We start from the raw sequence: 14,888 nt of genomic DNA, 5'->3' as shown, positions 1-14,888 counted from the left end.
ACCGAAAGTTCAAACCTGCCACTCACTAGCCCCTTGCATATCCGTGGTTCTCACCCAGCTGATTCCCACCACAAGAAAGATGCCTGTTCCCACCACAAGGAGGAAGATGTCCATTGAGCCAAAATTTGCTTTTTCCCTCCCCTAAAATTAAAAATAAGCATCTTGCTGCAAGAGAAGTTTTAATGAGCATGCAAGAAGCATACTGAAGTCTAAGCACTTGAGTTAAAAAGGGATTTTCTTTTCCAGCTCTTCATCAAAACACTTCTCCTGGATGAATTAAACATCAGGCCAGCAGGTCCCTGTGATTCCCCTGGGCTCCAGCTGAATAAATCATGCTGGCAGCACAGGAAGAGCATCCGAAGGTGCTTGTCTGGGGCTCTCTCCCTGCCCCAATATTCCCTGTGTGCATGTTTTTCCCACCACAGAGGGTTTTGCTGCAAGATTTAAACCTGAGATGGAGAGATATTAAAGAAAGAAATTGTTTTAAAGCATTGTGCAGGCAATAAAACCTGCCAGGAGGTGTCACCCCTTTCCAAAGTGCCATTTATTGATTGTTTTATAAGAGGCTCCTGCAGTTAAAATGGAGCATTTCAGAAAAAATGGGGGAGAACTTTTGCTGCTCTGCCCCCGGGAAGCAGCACAACAGAAACTGATGGGTTTTTTTCCAAATTCCTGGGGAATGGGTGTTAGGAAGAAATCATGGACAAGTTGTGCTAACAAATCCGTTTCTGCTCCAAATCATTGCTTTATTGCAAGAATGCAAGGAAATGCTGCAGAGTTACTGGCAATGTCAGAAAAAAACCCAAAGCCAAGAACAAAACCAGAATAAAACCAGAGCAAATGGCTAAAAAGTATTCCCAAATCCAGAAAGCAAGGGGAAAAATGAGCCTTTCTCACAAGCTGTGGTTGCCATACAGGACAGGCAATGCCAGTGATCCCAGCTCACCACACAGATCACTGTTACAATATACTGCTGATAAAATATATCAGCAATAATGTCTATCCTATCCTATCCCATCCCATACTATCCTATCCTATCCTATCCTATAATATATAGTATAAAATTAATATAGAATATATAATATAGCATATAGAATAGAATGGAATATTCTATTACATTATAATATATACGATATTGTTTATTATTATTATATTACACAATATAATATTACGTATGTTGTTATATATTCTAATATTTTATAAAAATATTATAGGCATTTATAACTCATTAGATTGTTGCTATAATTGATTGGGTACCCCAAGGGCATCTGGCAGATGGATTTAATCAACATTTCTTGCTAATTAAAAATTTAGGATACTTCAAGGGTTGAATTCCAACTCAGCATATTCTGTGATTCTGTGAATTTATGGAGAAACTTGGGGACTCTGCTTGTTGCAGTGCAAAGTATTGGGTTAAACAAAAATTTGGGGTGGGAAGGCCTTACCTGGGCGTTGGGGATCTGCAGGGCTCCAGGGGCGATGGCTTGGGCAAGGACCTGGCCCTGTGACGTCACCATCGTCACTGGCTGGTACAAGGCTCCACCTATGGAAAAAAAGACTTGTGGGGGTACTGAAGCCCCCAGATTTCTGCCCACGCCTCAGCCCTCCCTGTGGGCCGTACCTGGCACGGCGGGCGAGCCGCTGCCGGTGCTCATGGCCAGGTTGCCCGGTGGCAGCGCGGCTGCCGGCACCACGATGCCCGGCGGGGGGTTGGACGCAGGCGGCAGCGCTGCTGGAGAGCTCTGCAGCATCTCCTGCGGGAAGAAAGACAGTAAGCCATCATATTTAACACGTGGGATAAATCTGCCCTGTTGCTCTTTTAATTCCATTGGTTTAACAGGCAAAGTTGCAGAAAAAGGCATTTTTCAGTTTGGTGCAATTGCAAAAAAAGATGGAAACATAAGGATTTATCCTCTGCAAAGCTCCGACTTAGCACCTTCCCCAAACTCACTTTCTTTGTGTAGCCACTGCTTCCCATACAGAAAAATGAAAGGGAAAAAAAAGATCATGATAGACCAGAAGGAATTCCTTTAATCTTTTTCTTTCTAAATATTTCTATTTTTTGGTGCTTTGACCAGGACTGGATGATGCAGCATTTGCTGTAAGTCCAGGTGAGAACCACAGTTTTGCTTTGCCAAAATAAAAGTAAAATAGTTACATTAATAATAATATAACCCCATTTGATATCATTCCTTCCAGCTTTAAGCTAATTTCTTGCAAGAATGGACATTTTTTAGCCAAAAGCTGTAATTTTATTATCAGCTCTGTCTCTGGAGCAGCCCTTGCATGTGAGTACCAATAGCAAAATACCAAAGTGGAGGATTATTTGATTATTTATTTGACTATTTTATTATTTATTTGAATATTTAAATGATTGCTTGAGTATTTAATGTGACATTTTGAGAAGGAAAGAGTGCCGTATTTGACAGTATAGGGGAACACAGGACAACTTACCCTGACCTCTCAGATAGGCTGGACTTTGCAAATAACATTGATATAATGATCATTTCAACATAAGCCCAAGATACCCATATATCTCTGATTCACCCAGCTGGAATGGAAATAAAACTGCACTTTTTTTTTTCCCTTTCCTATCCATTTACCCATTCTGCATCTCTTCCCTGGTGTCCAGCTGGTTCTCAAGTGTTGAACAAAATGTCAACAAAGGGGATTTTTTCCACCTTTTTATTCATTTTTTCCTACATTTTGATGCATTTCTTCAGGAAACTTATTATTTGGGCTAAGAAAAGAGAATTTCTCTGGACTAGAGATGTGCAATGACACTGGAAAAGGTGATCGTACAAATATGGTGAGGGTGAAAAAAGCTGCAAATGCAACAGAACTACAGAGATGGGAATCTGAATGTACCAATCAATTCATTTCACATCAAGACCTGGGTGTGTCATTCCACAGGGAGCTTGGGTACTCTGTGTCCATGTTGATGCATTTCCAGTTGCGGGGGGAGGGGGTGGGAAATGTGAGATCTGTTTCTTTTTTCTCCTTTCCCCCATCACATTCATGCAGCTTTTTCCCTATCAGTAACCACCACTTCGTCTGTGCAATGGTTCTCAATAAACATCATGCTTTTGCTGTTAAAACCTCCTTACTGCATTTTGCCCACCTGTGATGCTGAGCCCAAAACTTTGGACCCGACACCTCTGCTACATATTATTTTTGTCCTCCTCATTGATGATCTGAATTTATCTGGAAATCTTGCTGCAATTGCTGTGAATTTTTCATTCACCTCCCAGACATTCCTTTTCATAAATGAATTAATTTTAAAAATGCAAATATGACCATAAAATGCTTGTACTTCATTTTTAGTGTCCCTTCCCCACCTCCAGTCCTCTGGGGGACGTGGGTTTCAGTCTGAAAAATGAGGATGTCTCAGTATACAGAGACCAAAAAGCAGTCTCTTTTGCAAGCACTTGGACTTGGCTCTTGCTAAGCATCTGACTAACAAACATGGTGGAAATATTCATAGAGAACCAAGCATGGTTCAGGAGATCCTCAAAAAGCAGCCAGAAAACAGCCAAGAGATTTGGAGCAGCCTGTAGACCTCTAGCTTTCCTCTCCTGCCTTGTTTTCCCATGATTATTCTAAAGAAGGGCATCTGGAAGACCATTTTTGGAAGTACATTGGTAAGAAATAATTTGAATATCAGAAAATTGGAACAAAGAAACTGCTGTTTCCAGATACAGTGGTCAAAGCCATTTTCAGTAGCATTTTACGATGACAAAAATTGCTTTTTTTTGTGGTGTGGAGAAAAACTGTCCCAAAACACTATCTCAGTGATGTCCAAAAAGGCAGAATAATGGCAATTATTAGAAAAAGACATTGAAGGAATCCATGGTGTTTCTGCAACAGAACTGTGAAACCAAGGGGACCCAATGGAAGTGGAGGCTCTGCCTTAAAATAAATACAGATAGATATCTCCAAGAAGATTTAAAAAATATATTCTGCATACTAATTGCCTCAGATTGCAAATGCCAGCCAAATTCTATTACGCTTGGCAGTTTTGCTGCAGTGGAAAATATTTTATATTTTGAGACTCAGAGAAGTTCATGGAATCCCAGAATGGTTTAGGTTGGAAAGGAACTTAAAGCCCACCTTGTTCCAACCCGCTGCCATGGGCAGGGACACCTTCCACCAGCCCAGGTTGCTCCAAGCCCCATCCGACCTGGCCTTGGATACTTCTAGGGGTGGGGCAGCCACAGCTGCTCTGGACAACCTGTGCTGGTACCACACCACTTTAATGTTGAAATGTTTTTGTCAATTTTGAAACATGAGCATGAAAAAATGCATCACTAGGTGTCTCTGTAGATCCACATCTCAGCACTGACCAATGGCAAAACATGATTTCTCCAAATTAAAAGTCACTTTGATGAAGAAAAAGACCTGGAACATATTGCATTGCACAAAAAACCCCTTTCTTATAATAAGGCAAATGTCCAAGTGCTCAAGCGTAAGTAAGTGCTAAAATTCAGTGCTCCTTGAGCTGCTGTCTTTCCCCTTGTGCTTTATGACACATTTATTTCTGGTTGACACACAATGCCTAAAAATATCTACCTCATCCTAACTTTTTGAAAATTATTTGTGTTGAGGGTAATTGGGATTATTTGGAGAAAAGAGAAACCCATGGGTTTGCTGAGAATAAGCTGGCCAAACTCAATGTCATGCAAGATGCTTCGTAAGGCTCCTTCATGAACAGATGGGTGGATGGAGATGAGAAAAAAGTTGGCTTTAAATAAGAGAGAAATACAGGCTTGTCCACAGGGCAAACTTAGATAAATTGAGATCTGTACAGCAAAGCACTGCAATGAGTTTTACCAACCCAACCATCAGCTCCAACAACCAGCACCCTGGTCTAGTGCAAGGTGTGCCCACCCATGCGATGAACTTTAAGGTCCCTTCCAACCCAAACCATTCTATGGAGAAGGAGTTTGAGAAGAAGAAATGCTGTCCTGAAAGTACCTATTTAAGCACAGCATGAGACAAATAGGTCGATAGAGAAATCATCCCACTTGCCATTTTTTAAACACTGATCCCCATAATTTTTCAGCTTACTGGTGCATCCTCAGTCCTTAAAACTCAAGTGATGGATCTACAGTAATTTCACCCTACTTTTTTAAACCTTATGCATGCAAACTAAGGTATCCTCAATGAGTTAAAGCACTCAGGCACTTGACGTTGATGGCTGGATACTTAAAAAACATTTGCTGTTGTATTGCCATCAGCATGTCATCCTCATCCAATAACCACATGAGATAGTGGCTCCTTCTGGTCCATCACTGCAAATATGTCAGCTCCTGTAGCCTGCTGAAAATCCCTTACTCACTGAGTGAACATTTCCCCTCCAGCTGGGTCTTTTCTGTGTGTGTTCCCATTTATTCAGCAACTGCCTCCAAATCCTTACTTGAATTCCTCAACTTGCAATTCTTGCCTGGAAGGGAAACACCAGCAGCTTTGGGTTTGCAGGAATCAGAGACACTTGGCACCTCTCCACAGGCCTGAGTATTTTCCAAAGACTTGTGCTAATTTTCTGATATGATCCCCACCTCTTTGTGAGGCACTAAATCCTCATTACTTTTCCTGACCGATGCATTCTAATTAGATCAACACTTTGTGAAAAAAAAAAAAAAGGGGGAGGAAAAAAAAATCACAATAGCCACAGGAAGGCTTTCCATCTCATTAACTCCCTCACTTATTATTTTCATGAAAATTACTGATAAAAAACGTGCCTCTCCATTTGCTGAGACCGGGAGCTTCGTCAGCTCATATCTAACATCTCTCTCATCACCCGGGATGTGAGCTGTTGCCATGGCAATGCACAATAATAGAAACTAATAAATTACAAACGAGATGCTCGTTGAGCAATTATTGTTCTCTTTTATGCAAGTGTCTTGCTAATTTTGATCATAAGGAATGCTACCGTAAAGCAGCGAAGGGATAATAAGTCCACTTCTAGAGATTATTAGAAAATAGAATGAAGATGGGGTTTTTTAGATCAATGATTAAGTGGTCTGGTGCTTTCAGGGAACCCAAATAAGAAATGGAACTTTTCTGGGGGGCTTTTCACTCATCATATTGGGAGCTTCAAACTCTGCAGCACCTGGAGATGAGCTACTAAAAACAGGGGGTTTTTTTCTTTCTTAAAAATGTCCTGAAAAGCCCTAAAAAGCCACCATCACCTGTCTCCTATTTAGGGAGAACCCCAGCAGTTGCCTGGTTATTTTGGGTTGGCTGCAGTTATTTCTGGTGGGATTGTACAACACTAAATTTCATTTTTCTTTCCCCAAAAGCTGAGTGTTTGAGAGAGACATATGCCCCAGGGACACACAATACAGCATCAAGGTTTTTGAGATGCAACCAGCCAAGATTTATTCCCTGCACTGCAGATGCACGTGAAAAACCTAACCCATGGGTAACTTCCACATATTAAGTTACAATCCCTTATTTTGCCTCAAAAGCCACCAAGGTGCAGCTTGGTTTGGCCATTTCAGTTGATATTTCTGCAATTCTCAGAAACGGAACATTTCCTTGTACTCTTCCACTACGCTTGAGGCACCAAATATTTTCTTCTCGCAGCTAAAATCCAAATCATGCAAAAAGGAAGTGAAGGGAATGTCGACCACGCGGAGGGAGAACTGCAAGGTGTGCTGAGGCCCAAAAAGGAGCAGTGAAGCCAAAAAGGGTTATCTGAGACTCAAAATCTGTTGAGCTGTCTTGAAACAAACAGGAAGGAGAAGCAGTGAAGAAAATGAAGATGTTTCTGTCCCTTCTGCCAATAAATACTATTTTTTTCATGAAAAAAGTGCTAATTTCTTGATGATATTGATATGAGAGTTCAGGAGAAGTCCTCCACTCTCCTTTTTGCACAGTCACAAACATAAGGGTTGCAGCTCTACCAAACCCATGAAAAAAGGCCATAAAAATTGAAAATACAGAAAAAAATCACAACATCATTTATTACACTATATAAGCAAGATAAGGGGTGGTTTTATCATTAGTGGGGATGGATTTTCAGGAGCTCCAACTGCTATAGAGCAACTCTAAAACCTTGTTAGCCCAACTTGCCCGTTTGCCAACATGCAACGATGGTGGCTAGAGATGAATTTTAAGGCCTTACCTGGGTGTGGAGGCTGATGGAGGAGGGGTTGGGGGAGTAGGGCCCCCCCAGGTCATTCCTGAGTAGGTTGTCACTGTGCATCTTGGTTTTGAGGCAGGTGATGTAGCGGTTGCAAAAGTCCTTGCACAACTCATTGACCTTCTCTAACTCCAGGAGGTGGATGCGCAGCACCTGGATTGCCTTCACCATCTACACAGGGGCACACAATGGCAAAGTTAAAATTATTCTTTCCCTTGGGAAAAAAAAAACAAAAAATCAATATTCTCACCAAAATCTAATGTGGAACTGATCCCTATGGTAGAAATAAATTAATTTCCTCTCTCAACACACACAAAAAAAAATATTTTTCCCCAAACCCATCCCAGACCCCATCCCTCTGCACATCTGCATTTCTTTTTCTTCACCATCAATCATAACCCTAAAATTCCAAGAGGTAAAAAACCCACCAAATTCACTATTGCCCTCATGGGAATTGCTTCCCATACCCAAAAACATGTCGAAGCCAAAACCCTGAATGTTGAAAAGTGTTCGGTTATTCTCCAGAGGGCACTTCCTCTAACAAGATTACGGGGCTGCAACTCAGCCGTGAGCTGTTGCTGGTGCAAAGCCTGGGCCTCATTAAAATGTACCCCATAAACCTTAAAAAATTTACACATAAAACATTCCTCTCGCCGAGCTGAAACCTTAAGTTTTATAGCTGCTGTTTGAAATCTTGCATAATATATAAAATTTCAGCTATTCACTCTGGGGCAATAAATCCTGTTTCATGTAACAAAGCACCTTTGCATTTCAAAGGGTGTTTTTAACTTGCAAATTTTAGTGGTCATCTTTACAAACTGCAAGTTGCCATGGTTGGGAAACATCCCGAAAGATCCAGGGTGAAACTCCAGTGGTGGCTCCGTGATGGAGAAAGTCACTTTTTGGTTGGCAAATAACAGGGATATGGCTTGCAGATTCAAAGATTTTTCCCCCTTCTCTTTTTTCCTGTTTTTTCCCCTCCTCTGCAGGTGGCACAGGCAAAGCACAAGGTGGAGGTGTCGTGCCCCAGCTTTCCGCATCGTCCCAGGGCTCAACGGCCATGAATGTCAATATTCAAGGGCAAAGGCAAGAAGACCTGACACATATATGTATAAAAAATAAATCTCTCAATTATCTCAGCTCATTTGCTTAGGGTCTCATTTTATGTCCCTGCTCTGCTGCATCGTATATCTGTCCGGATAAAGAGTTACAGTCCGACGGCGTACGTGCGCGGGGTTGTAAAAAATACAGATGCTGAATTAATTGACTGTGTGGCACTCGGCAGCTGATTGAGTTGATAATGGTGAGATCTGACCTTTTTCTAATTTCTAATTATGTGAATCTTGGCAGTGAGGAATACATGACTCTTATTCTAATGATAGCTAATGCCACTGGCCTTTTCATCCCTGCTTTGCCATCTCCAATTTTCAGCGAATTGGTGTCATTAAAATAACACTGAAAAAATAACAAAAAAAAAGGACAATGTAAACAGGAGAAAGTGCCAGCTCACAAACAGCTTGAAATGTTGTGTTTGAGTAGTGTGAGACTTCTTCACTCAAAATTGCCTTAATTTAGTGCCTCCAACCAACAGGAATGGTGGTGCTTCAGCATCATATTAAATGTCTCCTCTGTCTTGATGCAGGTGGTCCACACTGACCAATCTGGATGGCTTTTGGAGGAGTTCTGGGTACTGGAGAGAACATACACATACAGATATGCACTAGAAATAGGGCAAACCCACATATACAGAGATACAGCTACAGCTACAGATATAGATATACAAAGATATTGCTCTAGATAAATATGAGTATATTGAGTGCTGCAAGGTTATGCATGGGATCAGTGCAACTGCCCATGGCCAAATTTCACCTTGGCAGCAAGAGCTGCTCCAAAATATGCCCAAAGAACATGATTGGTGTGGTTTGTTTTTTTAAGAAATCACAAAAAACCCCAGTGAAAATAATCAGTGTGGATACTTTCCTGCACTATTTGCTGAGGATGTTTCACCTTGATATGTGTAGAAATAGGTTTTCCTTCCCAAAAATTTTAGATTTTTTTCTACTTCACCTGGCTGCATTTCACTCCTCCTGCTAGATCATTACACCCATTTTTACATAATTTAATGCAATGGGGTCTTTTTGGTGTACCACAGCATCAGATGCATGCTTAGTCTCAAAACTGAAATAATCCAAAACATTGTTTGGTTTGGGGTTTTTTTGATTGCTTCTCCCAGAGTGATTTCTGTTCTTGAATATAAGTGACTGCAAAATGGGTTTAGTAACCGGCAAAAGGACTTTGCAAAGGAGTGTTGCAAAACTCTCCTCTACAAGCTGAAATCAGGCACAAAAGGTGCAGGAATTTACTCCATCTTGAAACCACCTCTTGCTTTTTTTAGGAAAGCAGTAGTACTTGCTCCTAGATGAGTTTTGCTCATTCTTCTTCCCATTATGACAGATCATCATCCAAAATCACCTCCTTGGTATCTGTAATACTTAGAAAAAGCTGCCTTTGAGTTGTCTGATTTTACTTCTTTACTTGGAGGGAAATCCCTCTTCTATATATCCCAGGGGACACACCAACCCCCAGGGAAGGTGTTTTGCTATTTGCATCATCAGAGGTGGGCAAAACTACCCCTTAAGACCTTGACAATTTGCTTGCAGAGCATCAGGATCCTGCCATGGACCTGTCTACCCACACACTTGCAATGGAGACCATATATGGATGCCTTCTAGATAAAATAATGGGATCGAGGGGTGGTTCCTGAGGTTTGCACAAGAGAAAAGCTCCATCCCAAGCAGAATCTTTTGAGGCACCTTCTGGCAGCAATTGGTACAGTAGGAAATTTGGGTTGCCACCGAAACTGGTCCAGTGTGTCCCAAACCATTTTCCCTTTATGGAAAAAGCTCTTATTTTGCCCTGCTTCTAGGACAAGAGCTGACCATCACACTTCAAACAAGATGGTGCTAAACAAGAATGCTGATGCTGTTGCATGTTGCACTGAAGAGCAGTAACACCCACAGAGACTGCAAGTTTTGGGGCACAAACCATCCTGTGACCTTGCCTGTTTCCAGGAACCTCACTGACCCCATGGATTTGTGTGGGAAAACTAGTCAAAAATGGGGTAGGGGTTTGTTCTCACAGAGGATCTTCTGGAAAAGGTCTTGGAGAAGGTACTCGAGAAGATATCACAAGGTCTATGGACAACATTGCCAAGATGACCAACAGTACAGAGCCCAAAGACATAGTTGTAGATGTAGATCTTCACTTGTTCCTCACCCCCTACCTTCTTGCCACCCCCCCAGAAATCATCTGCTAAGCCCCAACTGCCTCTACCAGGTTGTCCAGCTCGGGATCATCACTGAAGAAGGGCTTGTGCTCCTGTTCCTGCTGGTGGACAAAGTTCTCAATGTCGACGTCGAAGCTGGCTGAGGTGATGCACTCAGAGCCCTGTGTTGCCTGCTCACACTTCTCAAAGAGCAATGTCAGCAGCGGGAACAGTGGGTGCCTGCAGAGGACAAATGCCCACTATTTTAGGTCCCATGTCCATCTTTACCCCACATAATCCATCCAATCCATCCATCCATCTATCCATCCAATCTATCCATCCATGCATCCGTTTCCCTCCCAGTTTGTAAGAACCTAGTTGTGCAAACCTCACTTCCAAGCCACACTGGAAGTGTTCCCTCTAGACCTTTGCCAACAACAACAAAAAATGCATAAAAATTGCAAAATTCACCATCTCCCGTGTCAAGCAATGACTTCTCCCAATGTCTTGGTGTTTTCCATCGCTGCACCAAAGTCAGCATTTCCTAAATATTTTACCATAGACAAAAAGGCTTGGCTTTGAGGTGGATGTCTCGGAGCCATCTGCTGTCCTGGTGGCTTTGCCTTTCAAGTATCCACATCAGCACCTGCTCATTGATGGTAATATTTTCCATAAAATTGTCTCTGTTTGTTGGAGATGATGGGTGGGGACTTCTATGTGCCTGCAACACCCTATGGACCAACCTTGCTTTGGGTTGCTCCTCCACCAAGAGGCCTCTGCACTTCTGTCAAGTCCAAAAAGATGAGTCAAATCCCACTTCCTTCTTACCATGAGAGGACTCTTGAAAACAAAGATTTATAGTTCTTCTTGAAATTCATGATTCTCTCCCAGGAGGTTGCTAAATCGATGCAATTTAAAATGCAACTACACATATAGCACCAAAGCATGTGGAGAATATGAAGACTATGGGTCAGTGCAAGCCTCAGTGAGCTTCTCCAGCTGTGCAAATTAAAATCAAAAAGTTTTATGGAGTCTTTCAGGGCAGAAATGCAAAGTGGTGCTGCAGAAATGGTCTCCCACAGCACTCCAGTTATCCCAGCACAATGGGATTGGCTCCACCATTTTATCTCCAAAAGATGTCCCAAAAGATGATTATGAATCATTTCCTGACAGTCTTTTTGAATCAGAGTCAGGTGAAGGGGTTAAACCCCTCAGCTAAGTCTTCATTTGCAGCCGTTAATACCACAGCATATTATAGTTTAATCTGTCCTGATCCCGGTTTAATGCAAGATTCACTGAGGTTGGAGAGCAGAATGGCGAGGAGGGGAAATCATTTCATAATTTCAGCAGCCCTGCTGGGGCTTAGCCGAGGGATATGAAAGGCAAATTCCAGGCACAGGTTGAATTATTGGGACTTATGAACTGGTGGCACCGCAGCAGGTGCCTGCTACCATTTCCAGAGCCACTTCATCAATTAGGAGCAAAGGCATGGGATTACCCCAAGGATGGGGGTCTGGGGAGGGGAGAAGGGGATGGCAGCCCCTGAGCAATTTGTAGCCCCTTTGCTTTGAGGGGTTGTATCGATCAAGGGGGGATTAAGTCCGTGCTGGCATCACCCTGTGCTCTTCAGTATTAATAATGGGGGCAGTGCTGCTATGGATCCCAGGAATGTTTAGGAGCTGGAGAGGAGGAGGGGGAGGCACGTGGCTGAGGGGAGAATGGTTTGCTTTTCAGTTGAAACTAAACTAAACTACACTAAAGTAAACTAAACTAAACTAAAATGAACTAAACTAAACTAAACTAAACTAAACTAAACTAAACAAAACAAAATAAAATAAAATAAAATAAAATAAAATAAAATAAAATAAATTAAATTAAATTAAAATGAAACAAAGTAGAATACCATCCAACCAAATCCATCAATAAATAAAATGAAACCAAATAATAGAAAAAAACACTGAACAAAATTAACATAAAATAACATTAAACAAAATAATAAAATATAATAACACAGGGGGAAACCAGGGGGACAAAACCCCCAGGGATGGGTTAAGGTAGAGCACTGAGGGCACTCTGAGCACAATGTCAAGGACACTGGGGGTTTGCCATGAGCTATATGCTGAATTGTTACATTTTTTTTGGGGGGGGGGTATTTTTGCATGGGAAAACCCCCAAGCCTAACCACCCATTTTCTCCATTTCCAGCCTTTCTGTGGTCCACCACAGGGGTTTGCAGGTGGAGGTTGTGGCGTAAGAAAAATGAGATCTGGAGCCCCTTCTTGCTCTGAAATTTGCAGTGGAAGGAATAGATGGATATCCAGAATGCACAGGGAAAACAGAAGCATTTTCCTCAGTGTGGATGCTATGGATGTGGAAAACCACCCCTATGCCATGAAGGACAGTTTTGGGGTGGAAAAATTTGCTTTTGCTGAATATGGTTTTACAAAAAAAAGCCCGTGTTATTTTTTTTTTCCCAGGGAATCCTCCAAATGAAAGGGCTAAACCAGCCCTGACATTTTCCTGCAGGAGAGAGGTCGTTTGCAGCCACTAATAAAAAGGATTCGACATGGGCTAATAAAGAGGAATGAATTCCTCTAATGGTCTAATTTCCCACCTTCAGCCAGGCTCGAGCCAGCAGCACTGTGGGAACATCACAACAGGAATTTTATTTTTTTTCACGACTTCTCCCCTCAAAAAAGAAAGAAAAAGGAAGAAAGAAAAAAGAAAATAAACTTCATAGAAAGAAATCCAGCCATTTCCCACTTGGAAAAATCCAATTTGCAGTGTTCAGTTGGTTTAAGCACCATTTCCCTTCAGAAGCATCATTTTTTCTGGTCCAAAATCCACTGGGAAGTTCCAGCCCCACCGTTGCATAAAGTCAAGAAAACACTTTAGCTGGGAAAACATTGCAGCTGAGAAGAGACGCTGCTGGGCCAGTCTTGGCCAAGCTGCTCCCACACCAAGCAGGGAGGGGAGTATTCATTTTTTTTTCTATTTTTTTAATTGGTGATCAACCTCCTGTAAAAGCATAAAACCTGTCGCGGTGACTTATCCATAGTTTTTTATATTTCCCATCACATTTTGCCAGCATTTTCCGTCAGGTTGATCAACAGTCACCCACAGCTAATGCCCGTGCCTTGGGTGCAATTACTGAAAAGTAACAAAAATCCATTGTTTTGGGTAGAGGGAATAGACCCAGGAGGGCTGAGAAAATCCTGGTGTGCATCTGATACCAAATGGCAAATACACCGTCCATATTAACTGCTGGATATGGTAATATTCACCCAAAAAAGGCTCATTTTAGGGACAAAAATTTATTTGGATGGTTGTTTGACTGGTACCCAAAAATAACCATACAGGTTTAGGCAATGAGTCCACACATGGGACTAGGCAGCAAATTTCCCCCCACTTTTCTGGTGGGCAATACCTCCCATAAGGTATTTTTCACATGTTTTTGACATTCAAGTTATGGCTGTGAAAATTCCAGAGGTGTGGTATTTTGCTTTCCTTATCCCCCAAATGCTGCAAAACTCCTCATGGAAGGGCAAAGAGAAGGGGGTTTTGTCCTCAAATGGCTTCTTTTGCTTTGGGAAAATGATTTTCAGCATTGGGAAACCCACGGTGAATAATCCTTTGAATTTTCCTGGGAAAAACTGAGCTTATTCCACACTTTCATCTGCCTTTTCAGACCTTTCAGCCTCACATTTGAATATTTGGAGAACAAATACTTTAATCTAATTTAAGGTGCAGTTTTTGGTCAACAAGCCCCTGCAGCCCTGGCCATTGAAAGGGGGTTAATCCTTAACCTTAAACCTTAATCCTAATTATATTAGAATATTGTGACTGTTGCATCATTACTGTATATTCTAATATTGTAAATAATCACATATCCCTTATATAATTATATATTGCTTATATAATTATACTATTTACATAATTAGAATATTACTTACAGCAATTATACAATAACATTACTGCATATATTACAATATTATAGATCATTATCCCCAAAGTGACATAAAAAGGGGACTGAAGGAGTCACCCATTCCTTGCCCATCACTGCCTGCATCCTGTACAGATGCACAAACGGCACATTTCAGGTTAATATGTGACTTTACTCCTTGTTTAGCTCCACATCCCAGAGCTTTGCCCCCAGAAAGGCTAATCTGGTGGGGGTTTGAGGGTGAATATTTTGAGAGGGGGAGATGTTGCAAACTGAAGTACACCAAGGAGCTCCACCACCATGTGTTGTGATCAATAGTTATCATTGCTAAAAAGGAGCTAATTGCTAATTCCCTCTTTCGTGTGTGTTAATTAACACATTAGAAGAATAGCAGATTAATAAAGCATTATAATAATGAATGCATCAAAGGATCGATGCAGTAACCCCTGCATTAATTAATGCATCACCGAATTGATGCAATAATCGTGCATTACAATAATGAGCCATTAATTAAACTGCATTAATGAGTGCATT

The 14,888-nt window shown here is 41.6% G+C and overlaps 1 protein-coding gene across 6 annotated transcripts in view; it reads right to left on the bottom strand.

The window, feature by feature from the left end:
* The window catches only part of PKNOX2 (PBX/knotted 1 homeobox 2), an 83,759-nt gene that overhangs the window by 5,350 nt on the left and 63,521 nt on the right, over positions 1-14,888 (bottom strand). For all 6 annotated transcript variants that reach the window (XM_071576091.1, XM_071576094.1, XM_071576090.1 and 3 more), the window contains 4 exons: positions 10,481-10,652; positions 7,130-7,318; positions 1,622-1,754; positions 1,446-1,543 (listed from right to left, as the gene is read on the bottom strand). In XM_071576091.1, coding sequence (XP_071432192.1) covers positions 1,446-1,543; positions 1,622-1,754; positions 7,130-7,318; positions 10,481-10,652 — 592 coding nt within the window. The remainder of the gene's footprint in view (positions 1-1,445; positions 1,544-1,621; positions 1,755-7,129; positions 7,319-10,480; positions 10,653-14,888) is intronic.

The sequence above is a fragment of the Pithys albifrons genome, chromosome 23 (assembly GCF_047495875.1).
Source record: "Pithys albifrons albifrons isolate INPA30051 chromosome 23, PitAlb_v1, whole genome shotgun sequence".
Lineage (NCBI taxonomy): Eukaryota > Metazoa > Chordata > Aves > Passeriformes > Thamnophilidae > Pithys > Pithys albifrons.
The sequence above is the reverse complement of the archived record's forward strand: the minus strand, read 5'-3'. Positions and strand labels throughout refer to the sequence as shown.